Here is a 16,001-nt window from a genome sequence, read left to right as displayed (position 1 = left end):
TTTGTGCAGGTGTGAACTCGTTCCAGGTCTACATGGCCTACAAGGATTATTATCAGATGAGCAACAGTGAGGTAAAAAAACCCAACAAAACAAAAAAACTTTCAACAATTCAAAACTTTTAGGATTTATGAAATCTGGATCAGAACTGTAAAATGGATAATAACTGTTATGCAATGTTTTTGGCATGTCATGAAGGATAATCAGAGACTGATTCATTATGGTCTTCTTCACATGTTTCTGTTCCTAACATGCACACACACACCCACCCCCACACCCACGCCCACACGCACACACACTTTAAAAGTATTATGGCAACATAATCATATACAGTAGCAACAAAAAGTGTATTATTCACATGAGATGTACTTTAAGTGGAATAAGTGTAAAATGAGGAATGTTAATTTTGCAATAATTAATATATTTTACATTTAAAAAAACATTTTTATGTGTGTATCCCCTGGTCTGTGGTGTGTGCAGTAAAATAGTTCATGTTCAGACGGTGTGAGACTCATGCAGTCATAGATCATTTGGTTTTGGGAAGAACACATGAGGGAACCAGAATAGTGGCGTTTGAAAAACTGATGTCATGAACCTCTGAGGAACCGAGGCACAGCAGCGCAAAAACAACTGCAGCTCATCCCCCACCAGTTTCTCCATTTCTGAGACCACACGTGGTAATTGCAGTGTGTGTCCTGCTAAACTTCAAGTAAATTGTGGGCCTCTTTGAAATTGGGGCGTATGAGTGACCTGTGAGCCACAGAGTACCGTACTGTCTTTTTCTTGTCTTAATGGCTTGGCTTGATCTCAGCATTAAAAAATTGTGTTCTCTATTCCATGCAGCTCTATGAAGTCTTTACCTTTCTGGCAGAGAGGGGGGGCATTGCCCAGATCCATGCTGAAAACGGCGAGATCATTGCTAAGGTAACAATAAAAAACTTTTCCTTTTCTTTCATTTCTTGAGAGATCTTCAGCTGTTTGTGTTTAAAGAGATTTATTCCTTTTTAGTTCAGTTACGTCTTTCACCTTATCACACTGCATCGTCAGACTAAACGCACCATCTGTAATAACTGTATTTCCTGCTGGATAGTAATGTGTGGGTGTAGTTTATACAAGCCTGTCCTGTACGAGGTCAAATGAAAGTGAATCAACTGTAATACTGGATGGATTTAAGTAGTTGCTATTAGTCAGAACTCCAAGATGTGCCTGGATTCTTTCACTGAGTGCATTTTGGATCTGATTCATTATAAATCTCAGCTCCAGTTTGAAACTTGGACTTGGATGGAGTCTGATTTCCATCAGCTGTAAGACGCAGACTTGTTTGAACTCAGAAAATGTATAATAGCCTTGCTTTTGACCCATAAGAACATACACAGCTCGACCTGGTGCTGGAACAGAACAAATCCTTTTGGGACAGATCAATTTTTTGTTGCCAGTTTAATATTTTCCTTACAGCAGAAAGAAGATTTAGGAGGAAATCTTCAAATCAGTGGATGGCCAACTGTTAGAGAGATGACCCTCTTACCCCATTTTTTATGATTTTTTAAAATGTAAAAAAACTTAAAATGATAAAGCTCATCTTTATGGGCTATAACTCCATTTTTGTTTGTTTTTCTTCACTAGACCAAGTGGAAATATTTAAGTTTTGGCACTAATGACTTGCCGTATAGGTAGGTCATGTACGTAAATCATTAGTTTATTGTACAGTGAAGATCCCTGAGTCTGCCAGGGGTAAACCTTTGGATTGTGAAAGCAGGTTGTCATTTGTGAGTTGCACTGAAGATGGAACGTTCCTCTGCTTTTCTCTGTCTTTTCTTTCTCTTTAAAATAATTCTGGTTCACTCACAGTCTGCTGATCAGGCAGATTCATACTATCACCTTTTAAACTACAAAAGTTAAACTACCCTTGGAAATGCTTCAAGTGTTTGAACCAAAATGCTTACAGTCAGTGTTCCTCCTATAGTTTTAAACATTTTTCTGCATTTTCCCCATTCACAAATAATACTTAATACTTTTCCTGACAAATATGCAGCTCTTTGGTAAATGTTTTAAAAAAATAACATCCCAATAAAAACACGTGTATTTCCAACATCTTTTGCCCCTGTATTCCTATAAAGTCATTCTGACTGCACATTGTGCTAAGTCAGCAGTGAAGAAGTGAAACTAATATGAATTTGTTCATGGTTTGGTTTTAGCCCAGTGTTGCTAAAACGTATTTAGACATGGGACTTTCATTTCCAGGTGCAGCCAGTCTCAGGGCTAATCTAAGCCAGTTGGTCTGCCTCCATGAAGAGCCAACGTTTGCATGCATTGCTCAACAAAACTGCTACACGTGTGCAGATCCTCTGAAGCAGGCTCCTGCGTGTGGCCTGACTGAGAGAAAGCACAGAGCAGCGCTCATGAACATCAGAAAGAGAAAAACAATATGAAACAGATTTTTATTCATGAGTGTGACCACATCTTTACATCTGCTGAAGCGTTCACACCAAAGAAAACTAAGAGACATTTCTGCATGCAATGGAGCATGTCCTTGACTCTAACAGTGTTTGTGTGTGTGTTTAACAGGAGCAAGGCCGGATGCTGCAGATGGGCATCACTGGACCGGAGGGGCATGTGCTGAGCAGGCCAGAGGAGGTTCAACTCTCACACTTTACTCAACTGCATGAAAAAACAGAAATATTAAAGCAAAGGGAGAAAAAAGTCTTCTTATTCCACCAGTTCTTGCTCTAGAAAAAATCTGCAAAATAAAAAATAACAGTTCCAACTCGGCAACATTTTGTCTTTTATCTTGACTATTTTTTTAATCTCATTGGTTCAAATCTTGGTAAATATAATTTTTGGCAAGCAGAGGTCAAGCTGCATTATATTTGTCAACATTGTTCATATTTTGTTGTTATTTTTTGGACATCCAAACTGGACTTGCTGACAGGAACACAATAAGCAGCTGAAGTGTTTGCGTCCCATTTTAAAGTCTAAAATAACTGCAGGATATTTTACCATCCTGGACTTAAAGTTACTTATTGTGTCATATGTCAAACTTATACAAACATTAAGTTGTAGATACTTCGTCAAATATTTCTTCTAAAAAATCTCACGCTGTGTTTTACATTGAAAGGGTGTTGAGTCTGTTTGCTCCTAAAGTCTTTGATGTAGCACAAAGGGAAATCATGTGCTGCATCATCTGATCCTACTAAGATCTATCTAATATCTGTGTGCTGCTTTTATTAAATTACTTTCTAACCAGTTTCATTTGATACTACAAAGCGAATCCTTAATGTTTCCAGTTAATGTTGTGTAGTTCAGGGTTCAGGCTGATCCAGTCCTCCAGAGCCGGTTCCCTCTGGATGCTACGCTGGTTCAACACACCTGAATCAAATGAATGGTTCATATTCAGGCTCCTGCAGAACCCTGCTGAGGGGCCAGTTCAGCTGTTTGAATCATATGTGTTGGGCACAAAGTATTATGTAATTATGAAAGGGAAAATAAAAGATGCAAGTTTTAAATTCTAAGAGGTTTGTCATTTATTCCAAGGAGCATAAGAGCTTGTCAGGTTCAGATCTAATTGTAATTAAACATTCAGGTTGTTTAGTGAGAAAATATGAAAAAGTTAAGGGCTAAAAATGCATTTGAAAGTCACCACATGCCCTCATTTAGCCCTGACAGCACATAATTTGATATTTTTAGATCAATTCTAATGTGAATAACATTTCCATTTAACCACATTAAACACTGTGCTTGTACCTCCTCTGCAGCTGGAGGCTGAGGCTGTGTTTCGGGCCGTAACCATCGCAAGCCAAACCAACTGTCCGCTCTACGTAACCCGAGTCATGAGCAAGAGTGCCGCGGACATCATCTCACAGGCCCGAAAAAAAGGTATCGAGAAGAGTTTTTACAAAATGAGACTTTTACACCAGGTGAGCACCAGGTTACTGACAAAAAGGCATTTAACTCGTCTCGTTTGTTCAAGGCCTGAACTGAGGGATGTGAATGTAAACTGTAAAATAACACATTATCAGAAGTGGATGCAAACATAGGTGAGCACACATGAGAAGAAAATGTGTTTGGTTGTCTGGTTAAAAAATGACATTAGACAAAACTGTGCTGACCTCAGATCACCTTCTTTTATGTTTATATGCACTGAATGAATGACTTTATAAGCTGGAAACCTTTCGATTGGATCTGTTCCCAAGTTCTTTCCTTACAAATCTGGAAAACATGAATCACTGACATGTAAGAGCAAAGGACTAAAAACAAAAGCAGGAGAAAAGATGAGTTTCTGACAGGAATTAAACCCCCATCATCACCAAAATCTCACTACAAACACAAACAGCTTTCAAAAAGTTATACAAATAAAAAAAATATTTTCAATTAAGATACTGTAAATGAATATGATTATGCTGCTCATGGTTGTGGACATGTCTTAAATGCATTGGTATTTTAATCACTGTGGCTATTATCTCCTTCTCAGGAAATGTGGTGTTTGGGGAGCCAATCACAGCCAGTCTGGGGACGGATGGGACACATTACTGGAGCAAGAACTGGGCCAAAGCTGCTTCTTTTGTTACATCCCCTCCTCTCAGCCCTGATCCCACAACTCCAGACTACCTGAACACACTGCTGGCAAGGTGAGGCGCACAGATCTGCTTTACAAGTGCATTTAAAAAATTCAAATATCAACACATGTTCATTTATTTCCTACTGTATAACTTGAATGTTATAAAGATTAACTACAGGTAAAGTAAAATATTTCAAGAGTTTATTTCTGTTCATGTTTATGGCTTACAGTTGATACTGAGCTCTGAGTAAGAGTCCAATCTCTTTTAATTTTTTTTTATTAGACCAAGTAGAACTGTTCTGATGTTCTCCCTTGTTGTTCTATATGTATGTTTGCTGTAGCACTGACTCCAACTACACATATTAAAAGTCTACTTGAATATTTTACCTCTAAATAAAACTTAATGGCTCTTGACTTGTTTATAACTGTTGCCACCTATCAAGTGGATTTGGAAAGATTCTACAGAAACAGGAAATGTTATTCATATTTTTTTTGTAGGAGCAAATCTTTGGCTCTCTGCTTACAAAATCTGCTAAACTAAGTAATGACATTTCCTTGTGTTTGCAAAGCACCGCTTTTGAGTGCAGACATCTCTCTGCTGGTAATATTTCCCCCTCATTTATCATTTTGTCACAGCGGAGACCTCAGTGTGACTGGCAGCGCTCACTGTACCTTCAGCGTGGCGCAGAAGGCCATTGGCAAGGACGACTTCACCCAGATCCCAGAAGGCGTGAACGGAGTGGAGGAAAGGATGGTGCTCATCTGGGATAAGGCTGTGGTGAGGCCTACTTTCTGGGGTTTTAAACTTTGAAAAATAAAGATTAAATGTAATATAGCAGATGCAAATGATGATATATGATAACTTTTATAATTATTCCCGACAAGATTTCGAATACCTCATTTGGTCTTAAATACTCCTCACCTTTAAAATGTACATTTCTCTCCGTTTTTACTGTTGTCTTATAAGGAAATGTTTTTTCACGTGTTTTTTTCTGGCTTTAAATGTTCCCTACATCTGAAACCATTCTTTACTATCCTCAATCCATCTTTAATGCATTCCTTCATTGGTCTATTCCAAACAAACTGCTATCCATTTTCTGTGTGTTCTTTGTCCTTGTTATCGCTGCATCAGGATTTGACTGGACTTTGGCCACATTTAGCTTTGTTCTGGAATTAAAAGCAGGCTATGAAATTTGAGTAGACACTCGTCTGGGTAAGCTGCTCTGAATCAAAGCTTCAAATGAGTCTGAAGCCAAAAGCTTTTATATCTGTGAATCTGTTTCCTCGTATCAGTGGCTCTTCCCTAAAGCTGATAGCAAACTAATACCAGTCACTCCCACTGGCAAAACTACAGATCCAGCTCACTAGATAAGGTAATCAATGAGGCAATATTCATGAAATTACAGCAATGCATTGAGAATATTAAAGATCACAGTGTTATGATTTTGTAGATAGAGTTTCCACACTGCACACTTTTTTTTTCTACAAATAAAACTCTAAAACATGTCATCCATTTATATTTTTTATCTTTCGTATTGATATGGTTCCCTTAAAACAGATCTGTTGTTCTGTATTGTATCAGTAATCAGTGTAGAGTATTTCTGTCCTGGTTTGACTTGTCCACATAGAATATAAAGCAGGAATATGTACATTTTTTGTGTTTTCACAAATAGAACAAATAGTTAGTGAATAAAAATCTCTGTTTCAAACTGTGGTGCCTCGCTGGCGCCTCCAGGGAGTCAGGTTTGGATTTTACTGGCCAAACTTACAGCCACTGGCTTCAAAAACTTTAATCTATGAAAAACTTCCTGTTCAGATTTTATCATTTTATATTTTAAAGTAGAGATGATGAAATATATTCTGAACTCATTAGAGAACTTTAAAACTAGTTTACCACCAATAAGTAGATGCTAAGTGGATGCTAACTGTTGTAAAGCACAGCTCAAAGTGTTTTACACAATAAAAACAACATGAACAAACAAACATTACAACACAGTGGCAAAATAAGGAGAGCTAATAAAAAATTTAATCCAATTTAGAATGAATCTATGTTCTAGTTATTAATGAAAGGCAACATATGAATCTGTGTGCTACTTTCTGTTCTTCAACACCTCTATAAGCAGAACAATGAGATCTAAATATATGCATTTATCTCTAGAGACCAAAGTTACAAAGGTCTGCATTGACCTGGATACGTCTGTGACAGCACCAGTGATCCGAATGTTTGTGTTTTTTTGCACTCAGACTACGGGGAAGATGGATGAGAACGTGTTTGTGGCTGTGACCAGCACTAACGCTGCTAAGATCCTGAACCTTTACCCTCGGAAGGGTCGGATCGCAGTGGGTTCTGATGCCGACCTCGTCATCTGGGACACAGACGCTGTTCGCACTATCACTGCCAAGACTCACAACTCGGTATGTATACAGGTTAAAGCCTGTGTTTGCACTTGTTCCAGGTTCTAAACAAATGGATCCATCCAGATTCTGATTTTCTTTTTTTCTCCTGCTTTTCAGTTAACCATGTTTTTAAGCGCGTATGTTCAAAAAGTGTTACTGATTTATTTCAAAAAGTTGCCTGAAATATGTCAATTCTTGCAAAGACAAAAATGAAAATAACCCAATACAGAAACATCAGATCTGTGGTTTTAGAGGCTGAGAAATTTGGATAAAAGGTCAGCTTTTTTATGTGACACTTGTCTGCATCTGTGTGTGCAGGAGAGAATGTTCGGGAGAGAAAAGCACATTTTTGAACAGCTTCCAGGGAGCTCTCAGTTCCCCTGAACGGAAATGAAGTCTCAGTGGATGTTCATGACTAATTCCACTCACACTGAACTTGTCATGTGATCAGCTTTTACTGTAAAGTCGAGCCTCAGTAAATCCAAAACGGCTCAGCCGGGACAGACTAACGACTGAAAAAAATGGATTGTTTCAATGCATGTTGCAAAATCTCTTCTGTGGTTGAACAACAGTAATATGGTGCATATTTTACCCAGGGAGTTTTTCTTTAGCTAGATCTTCTAATCTCACTGGATCATCAAAATAAACTAACATAAAAAAATATATAGAATGTCATACATTCAGTTTTATTGCAATATTTTTCTGAGATTTCAACTCAAATGAGGATTCTTGTTATTCAAAAAATACTAGGGAAACTCAAGAAAACTCAGTACCTTCAAAGCTGCAGTGTGTAACTTTTACAAATATATATATATATATATTTTACATATTTGTAAAAACAACATCAGGTATTGACAGCATGAGACAATAAGACAAAAGATCAAAGTCCTCCATGAGCTACTATGACCATCTGCAGAAATACTGTCAAAAACAACCAATCAGAATCTGGAGGAGTGGATTTTTTTTAGATTATTAAAATAATGTGCACGCACTTAAAATACAGTTTTGCAAGTAGTTTACATGAAAAAAACAATGCCTTTTTAAAATTATCTTCATGAATTGCAGTGTGACTTGCGTGCCCTGGTATGAAATTACAAAGTACATCGAAAATAAGCATTGTGAGTGAAGTTTGGTTGGAGACTCTGACATCAGTTGTTTAAAAATACCAGCTGTTTAATGATTGAGATGTTCCTAAATTTAACTCAAGAACAGAACATGTCTAAGCAACAGAGCAGTTTTAATTTGATTCATATGAGCTCAGAAATGTTTTATTTACTTTTGCATCTCAGAGCTTTTTTCAGTTTCTGATTCACATATAGACTTATGAAGGTTGCATACAGGTGGCTCAGCAGCACAGGAAATTAAAGTGTTAGCAGCCAAGGACAAATCCTCGGGTTAAACACCTATATTAAAATTCTCAGTTAGGTTGATCTTTAACTTAAACAAATAGGCTCTTATTTAATGAGGTTTTATTGGTGTGAAAGAACACTTTCCTCCTCATGGTGAAACTAAAAGACTTTCCTTTCTGCAAATAAACTGAGTCCATACAATGAGGATTTGTGGGTTCTTACAGGGTGATGTCACCTTTCCATTTCCTGCTCGTTGTCCCTTCAGTTAAAGACGCATCTACAAGTACAAAACAAAAACGCTGCAGTTCTCACTGCTAAAAATGACCTTTGTAACTTTTCAAAATATGAATGTCCTTAGTTAGCAACCCATTGTATCAGGAAAGTACTTTTATCAGGCTGTGTGTTTATCGGTTAGCCTGCATCTGGTTTGAATTGATTGCTGTTGTCAATGTAAAAAGGGGATTTTTGGAAACATACACAAGAACAGGCATCAATACAAACAGTCAAACACATTTGGCTTAGTCATGACATCATATTTGGCATGCAGTGAGCCTTAGTTATGTCCTGTTCTGGCCCGAATATGGACAGCAGCAAATAAAAGGGGGGGAAAAAACTGGTCCGTGTGCAGAGGAAATATGGAACAATGGAACAGGAGGAGGGAGCCATCAGAGATCACAGACACGCTGAGAAAAGAGAGTCTGGAGGAGATAGAAAATACACAAGGCTGAAATAAAGGAAGCAAAGGGTGAATAATGTTAATAACAAGAATAAACATCAAACTTAACAAACGTAGAGGACAAGATAAATGAACAAGGTGATACTTTGGAAGGAAGGACCAGTAAAGGTTTAAAGGAACAGTTTGTTCCTCCAGAATGTCTCAACATTTTAAAGGTGTCCATAAATTCACAGCTAATTTCTCATTAAAATCCTTTTCTCTGTGGTTTAGGCTGCTGAGTACAATGTGTTTGAGGGCATGGAGCTGCGCGGTGCCCCCCTGGTGGTGATATGCCAAGGAAAGATTGTTCTGGAAGATGGAAACCTTCATGCCACCTCTGGAGTGGGCCGCTTCATTCCCTGCTCCCCATTCCCCGACTTTGCTTACAAGCGCATCAAAGCCAGGAAGCAGGTGAACAACTTAGTTACTACTTCAGCTGGCTAATTATACATTTTTGAGGTTACAAATCTACAACAACTTGCACTTTAACCTAACAAACTAGTTAATTACTGATAGTAATTTTTATATTAAGTAATGTTTCACCTCCAGGTCTGGTAAAACTTTACAAAAGGAATGATGAACTTTTGGTGACTCCCAAAAACAGACAATTTTCTCTTTCTAAAATTACTCAACATTTACTAACATTTACTCAGCCAATTTTTTAAAGCTGTATTCTGCAATTTTTGGTCATAGTCAATTCACATTTCTCTTAGAGAACTGCATTTAATGTTTAGTGTTAAACAGTATTATTTAAACCTTTCCTTAAGCAGTCATTTATTTATTTCTGGAGAACAGGTGAGGAAAAGTCACAACATGTGTGCCTGAAAGAGTAGCTCAGAACAAAGAAACAAAGAAAATAAGATTTATAGTTGACATAACTTCTGTTTTCTGTGATGTTGACTCCTGGTCAGTTTTCTTTTTTCTCAACTCAATCAAATGTCCTAAAGTCAGGAACAAATACAGGTACAAGTTTCAGAAAGGACAGCTCGTATATTATATGGATTTATTATATTTATATTTCAGGCCTTGATAAATTTTTGATGATTTACAGATAATAAAACCCATAATTCGGTGGAGACAAAATTCAGAAAATTGTGGATTGCATTAGGACAATAAAAAACAGTACCTGTAGATATCCTGACAGGTTTTCCTACCAAACAACCAAATCTGCAAAGATCTGAATTCAAACGAGCATCATGAGCAGTGAAGCCTGAATCAACAGCTGACATTCCTCTGCTGAAAAATCTTTTTTTCTCTAAAATATTATCTTAGAGCTTTTGTTCTTTTAACTTCACCTCCATTATAGTAGCTGAGTCTTCTTCCTGCACTTACAACATGCACACTGAAGATTGTAGATTTTAGCACAAGCTGGTAGTGCTTATGTTTGTGTTCACTGATTGAAAAAAGATGTGATTTTTGAGTTTGAAGCCAGACCTCTGCCTGTCGGGGCCAATCGAGCTGGAAACGAACCGACTCTGGTCACCAGCTGAGCTCTGGGTGTAACGTCTGGAGTTTTCTCCTGACCGTTTTCCAAAAGCTTTTTAGCAATCTCACTTTCATCACAGGAAAGGCCAGGAGGACGTTGAGTGCTTTAAAGGGAGTTTATTGAACAATGATTTGCTGACTAGTAAATCACTTGAATAATCCAGAAACATATTATGGCAGCTTATAGTTATTGTGTGCAGTAGTTGTCTGTTGTCAGTTTCAGCAGTGAAGTAAAATTTATATATTTTTTTGTTGAATAGCTGGAAACAAACTGAAGGATAGCGGAAGAAAAGCAACAACAATAAATAAAACTTAGCAACATTGAAACAACTTCATTTGAATAATACCATGCAGTGCCTGTTTTCCGCTCCCATGCTGTGCCAGGGGATTCACATTTTCAGACGTTTCCTAATTTGCAGCTGACTGTTGATGAGAAAATGGAGCTGCAGTAACAGTGTGCTGTTTATCTTGGTAGCAGTTACTGTTTTGCCTTTATGGATCACAGATGTCTCATTTTAACTTTTAACAGACTTCCAAGATTCCACTGAGTCACCACTCCAGCAGTTAGACATACAAAATGATAGCTTTTTCATTTACATTCACTTCATTTGAACACATACATGCTGTGTGTGTATTTAGTTTTTTTCTGCTCGAAAGTATACTACACAGTTATTCTATGTGAGTCTCTGTTTTCCAGGAGACTCTCTGAGTCTATATTTGTATTTTGTCAGAGAAGTACAGCAACATTACAGCCGTTGAAATCGTTCTGAATCAAATCTTTATGTTTCTTAGGTGTTTACTCCTCCATGTCTAACACGTGTTTGTCCTGCAGCTGGCTGTGCTGAGGGCAGTGCCCAGAGGAATGTACGACGGACCCGTGTCTGAATTCTCCATGTCCCGCGGCGGCACGCCCTCTGCCTCGGCACGCACCTCGCCCACCAAGCAGCCGGTCAGAAACCTGCACCAGTCCGGATTCAGTCTAGCAGGTAACGCCATACCAACACATCCTAAAAGAAAAACCATCCCTCTGCTCTTTCTTCTTTGCTTTGCCCTTTAGGTGCTGACATCAAGAGAGAATACATGTGCCTCAGTTTCTCCTAATATTGTTGCCTGTAATTTGAAGCATTAGTGGCATTCATGCTTTCTTTTATTATCTTGTTCTCATACATTATTTGTTAAATTAATTTCTAAACTGAAACTGTGGTTTTATTTTTCCATTTTATACATTATATTAATTAATGACATGGAGTGTCTTAGTCTATCCTTAAAACTAAAACAAGAATTTCCTGATCGGGATCTTTTGTTGCTGACAGCAATAGTACTGATAGTAAGTAAGTAGTAAGATTACTAAGGTTTAACTTACTTCATTAATTTCTTTAACATGTAATTTGAGTTTTTGAGGATATCTGGGCAATATGTTAAATGTCTGCCTTCATGTTTTGGCAAAGCATAAGCAAAGGTTCAGGCCCATCTACTCTTTTCAAAGGCAATCTTCTGCTCTTGTCTGTACATCCGAAACTGGCCAGTGAGTTAAAGCACAAAATACGTTTTGTTTCCTGGTACCTGCTTATTACATTTAGTAGGATCAGATCAGCAGAATTTAACTACAACTTCTTCAAATTGAGTAAGTTACAGTGAAGAGAAGTTTTCCTGATTGATGCTCTGACTGCATTTGAAGTGATTCTGGATACATTTTCCTTCAAGACTAAAACATTAGTTTTCCAGTCCAAACATCTTGACCTGGTCTGTTAGAAAGGCCGGTCTGATGTGTGAGGTCACAGTAGTATCACTGTTTGGCATCTGTTCCATCATACAGAGCTCCAGCATGACAGCATGATTGTGCCCATATTTCAGGTTAGCACAGAACAAACTTAGATTGAGGCAAGAAATGTTAGTAATTGTTTCAGCCAAATTGACAAATCGTGACAATCTTTGGACTTGGAAAAATAAAGATAGAAAGGTCTTTAATTAGATGAAAAATCATTTCAGCTTTTGAAAGTAAATCTTGTATTTATTTTATAGGTAATAACTCACTTTGAAAGATGTTTAGCTGAATGCATAGCTTGTCTTTACAAGCCATGCTAATGAGTGAGACCTCGCTGAAGAAATGTGACCTTTGTTGGAAAGAATTCCAACTTTGATTACATATATCTGAGGCTGCTCCTGGTTTCCCAGGTTTTGCAACAGTTTGCGTGATCTTGTGTAAGCATGCGTGGGGGCGTGTATGTGTGTGTGTATGCATAGTTTGAGAATGAGCTCCACTCTTCTATTTTAGTTTTTGTGAAGCTACCACCTGCAGAGCTGATTTACTTGTTTGGAAGGAGATGGAGAGGATTGTTTGATTAGTCACAGTCTCTCATGGTCTGACATCATTCTGCTTTCCATTATTGTGTTTGCAGATTATTCAATTCGGCCTCTGGCTCTTCTTTTGGAAACTATGCTATTATGTCAGACTTTGAATCTTGTAGCTTCCATAGAACTGATGCTACAAAATGTAACAGTTTAAATATCTAGGGGAACAATCAGAGAAATAAATATTTTGAGTTACAATTATTTTTGTGCCAACTTAGAAAGAGCTCTAAATCTAAACAGTTTGACAAATGGTGTCGCTGGTTTCCAGAGGAGGGTGCCAGATTCTGATTCTGGCTGCAGTTTCATGACACTGTGATGGTTATGCAGGCCTGCGACATAAAGTCTATAAATCACAGCAGCACTCCATTCACACTGCTATAAAATGTTGGTAAAAGTGCTGTATTTATCATTCACAGACTTGATTGTTTTAAATCAGATTTGATTAGTAAAGCAAATAAATCAAATTGACAAATTTATCTGATTATGTAAGTTAGTATAAGTTTCACAGAGGGGGGTGAACAAAGTTGGTTTCACCCATTTAATCACTGATGTTTGTGTGTTAAAGTTTTGCGAAGCATTTTCTTGGTTCATTAACTAGCAGTTTTCCACAACACAATGTCATGATTGGGTGATATCATTCCCTATTCCCATGTACAGTATAATCGCAAAATACATAATTAAGTCATAAAAGTATATGTCTTCTTTGTCCACTCTTGACTTTAAAGATTATTATTTGTTTAGTGTTGGTTAAAGTTTGTTTAGGAAATAAATTCTACTGGAAAAACGGACTAAATCTAGTTGGAATAAAACTGTCTTACTCATCTCAGATCTCTTTTGATCAAATATTATTCAAGAGTCTTAAATGGTTGTAGGAAATTCACCTCAGAATTTTAATTTATAGATTTGTGGAGAATGTAAAGAATAACATAGTCAGAACTGGCAATAAACATTTATTAATTATTTCATATACATTTTCACATTTCATCATGTTACAACCACACATTTAACACAAATCGTAACATCAGAACATTGGGTGTGGAGAATATTTTTTTTCCCCTAACCGTTTAGACTCCCAGGATCTTTAATATTCTTTTTTTATTGATTGAATGCAAGAGACTAACCAGTAACTAAAGCTTGTGGTTGTGGTAATTAAAGTAAAATATATATATTTAACATAGCATCAATCACTGCCTCTTCTTTGTCATGTAACTTTTTAATTCTCCCTTTCTGTGTAGGTCCTCCCACCCCAGAGGATGTTCCCATCAGGCCACCTGGTCGCCGTATTGTAGTGCCCCCTGGTGGTCGATCCAACATCACATCTCTCAGTTAAACAGCAGAACAACACTTCTAGAAGAACAGAGTGGACGATAGAGGGAGGGGATGAGGGAGGGGAGGGAAAGAGGGACAGAGGACCAGAGTTAGTAAAAATTTGAAGAGCAAAACACTGAATCCTCATGCCTTACCTGTCACACTGCTACTATGCTCAGATGAGAATTGTATCCGTTTTCCTGGACAGAACAGAAACGGTTAGAAGTTGCCAACAAAGCACATTTCACATGAACAATGTCAGCCTCAGTTCATGTCAGTGCAAAAGTACTTCATGCCAACCACATAGTCATGTTCTAATGCTGCTTTGGTAGCAGAAAACTTTACATCATCACATTTAACCCTGAGAAGGAAATAAAGTTTTTCAAAGGAAAATGGATACTGATTTTCTAGGGATTCTCCTTTTACCCTGCTTGGCTTTTAATATTACCCCCTTTTAGTAGCTCGCTTTCTCCATAGTCAGCAAGACTGAACAATAGATCCCACAATAGCCATGTTTTGTCATGCAGTACCATTGATTAGCTCTAGTTGGCAATGTACATATGGTAGATGTAATGTAGCTTTGTGAATGATGTGGTTGCAGCCTGTTTGGGTTTACCGGACCAATTAAAATACTTTTTTCCACCTCTAAACACAGGAGGGCTGCTGGACATGGAGCTGCATGGGCCACATTAATATGGGCGACGTGATCCATGATCCTTTTCCACCTCCTGCTGTAAGGCCATACTTACCGTCCTCATTATGTACTGTATTGATGTTAAAAAAGACAATAAGATCAGTGTTTGAGAACACACACAGAAAGAGGAAATATTAGAAGTGTTTTTATTATTATTCATTCCCTAAAGGTTTGTCAGATTTTATTATCTTCAGTTCCTTCATTTTCTTGTGTAAAGAACATGGCAAGAAACAGTCCTTTGCATTTGCTTCATGTAAACTGGCTGCCTCTGTGATGCTGTGACCATTTCAACCAAACAGAACGATGGAACAGAAAGGTGCTAACAAATAAATACAAACTCTAAACTTGCTGGGTAAAAATAGCTCTCTTATTACTGCTCTTTACTGATGTTTCTTTTTTATTTTTAACTAGCGTGGCTCTCATTTGAAGGACAAGTGGAAGATCATCATTCACTTGTGATCCCACCTTAACCCTTTAATGAAATCCTCAATGCATTCAACAGCAGCCTGAAAACAAGCCAGCCTATTTTCTGATAAGGCAGAGGATGGCAGTGTCATCAGGGAATAAATTCTCTTTAAGTTGCTCTTTATTTGGAGACAATTGAAACAAGATGCTCTTTTTATTCCGCACAGTAAGGCTGAGATGAGATGTGGGTCTTTTTGTATTTATGTTAGGATGACAACCTTTGTTTTACTGTTACGTTTCTTTTTTTTTTTACTATTGTGTCAGAACTCTGAGATGGCAGGTCATTTAAAGGTGTGCTGGTATGAAATGTTTCCTGAATAAACATGAGTTGCAGCTGGTCTTATCTCTTTATTTCATGTCTTTTTCATTCCCTGGATGTTCCTTGTAGTGGTTTTGGTTTACTTTAAGGTTAAAATGATGTTTTGCAAAACAGTCATCAGAACCACTATCAAAGTAATCAGCATATAACATAAAATATTAAGAAAATAATATACACTCAAACTAAATGACATGACAGATTTGATTTAGTTGGTTTATCTACATAATCCATCAGTTTGCTACAAAGAGAAACAATCTAGAATGGAATTGGATAAAATGTGGCTACAAGATTGGTTTGTGGGATGAATTTATTTGGAAAAAATCCATTGTTTTCACATTACTATTAAGAAAACTTGAATAGTAATT

At 37.4% G+C, this 16,001-nt stretch overlaps 1 protein-coding gene across 2 annotated transcripts in view; it reads left to right on the top strand.

Moving 5' to 3' along the window:
- The window catches only part of dpysl3 (dihydropyrimidinase like 3), a 39,524-nt gene extending 23,868 nt beyond the window's left edge, over window positions 1-15,656 (top strand). For both annotated transcript variants that reach the window (XM_032576952.1, XM_032576953.1), the window contains exons 5-14: window positions 10-71; window positions 841-921; window positions 2,563-2,631; window positions 3,750-3,870; window positions 4,466-4,622; window positions 5,189-5,330; window positions 6,797-6,967; window positions 9,245-9,424; window positions 11,331-11,484; window positions 14,086-15,656. In XM_032576952.1, coding sequence (XP_032432843.1) covers window positions 10-71; window positions 841-921; window positions 2,563-2,631; window positions 3,750-3,870; window positions 4,466-4,622; window positions 5,189-5,330; window positions 6,797-6,967; window positions 9,245-9,424; window positions 11,331-11,484; window positions 14,086-14,180 — 1,232 coding nt within the window. In that variant the 3' untranslated portion in view covers window positions 14,181-15,656. The remainder of the gene's footprint in view (window positions 1-9; window positions 72-840; window positions 922-2,562; window positions 2,632-3,749; window positions 3,871-4,465; window positions 4,623-5,188; window positions 5,331-6,796; window positions 6,968-9,244; window positions 9,425-11,330; window positions 11,485-14,085) is intronic.
- The last annotated feature ends 345 nt before the right edge of the window (window positions 15,657-16,001 follow it).

The sequence above is a fragment of the Xiphophorus hellerii genome, chromosome 11 (assembly GCF_003331165.1).
Source record: "Xiphophorus hellerii strain 12219 chromosome 11, Xiphophorus_hellerii-4.1, whole genome shotgun sequence".
Taxonomy (NCBI): Eukaryota; Metazoa; Chordata; class Actinopteri; order Cyprinodontiformes; family Poeciliidae; genus Xiphophorus; species Xiphophorus hellerii.
This window is presented reverse-complemented; position numbering and strand designations above follow the sequence as displayed.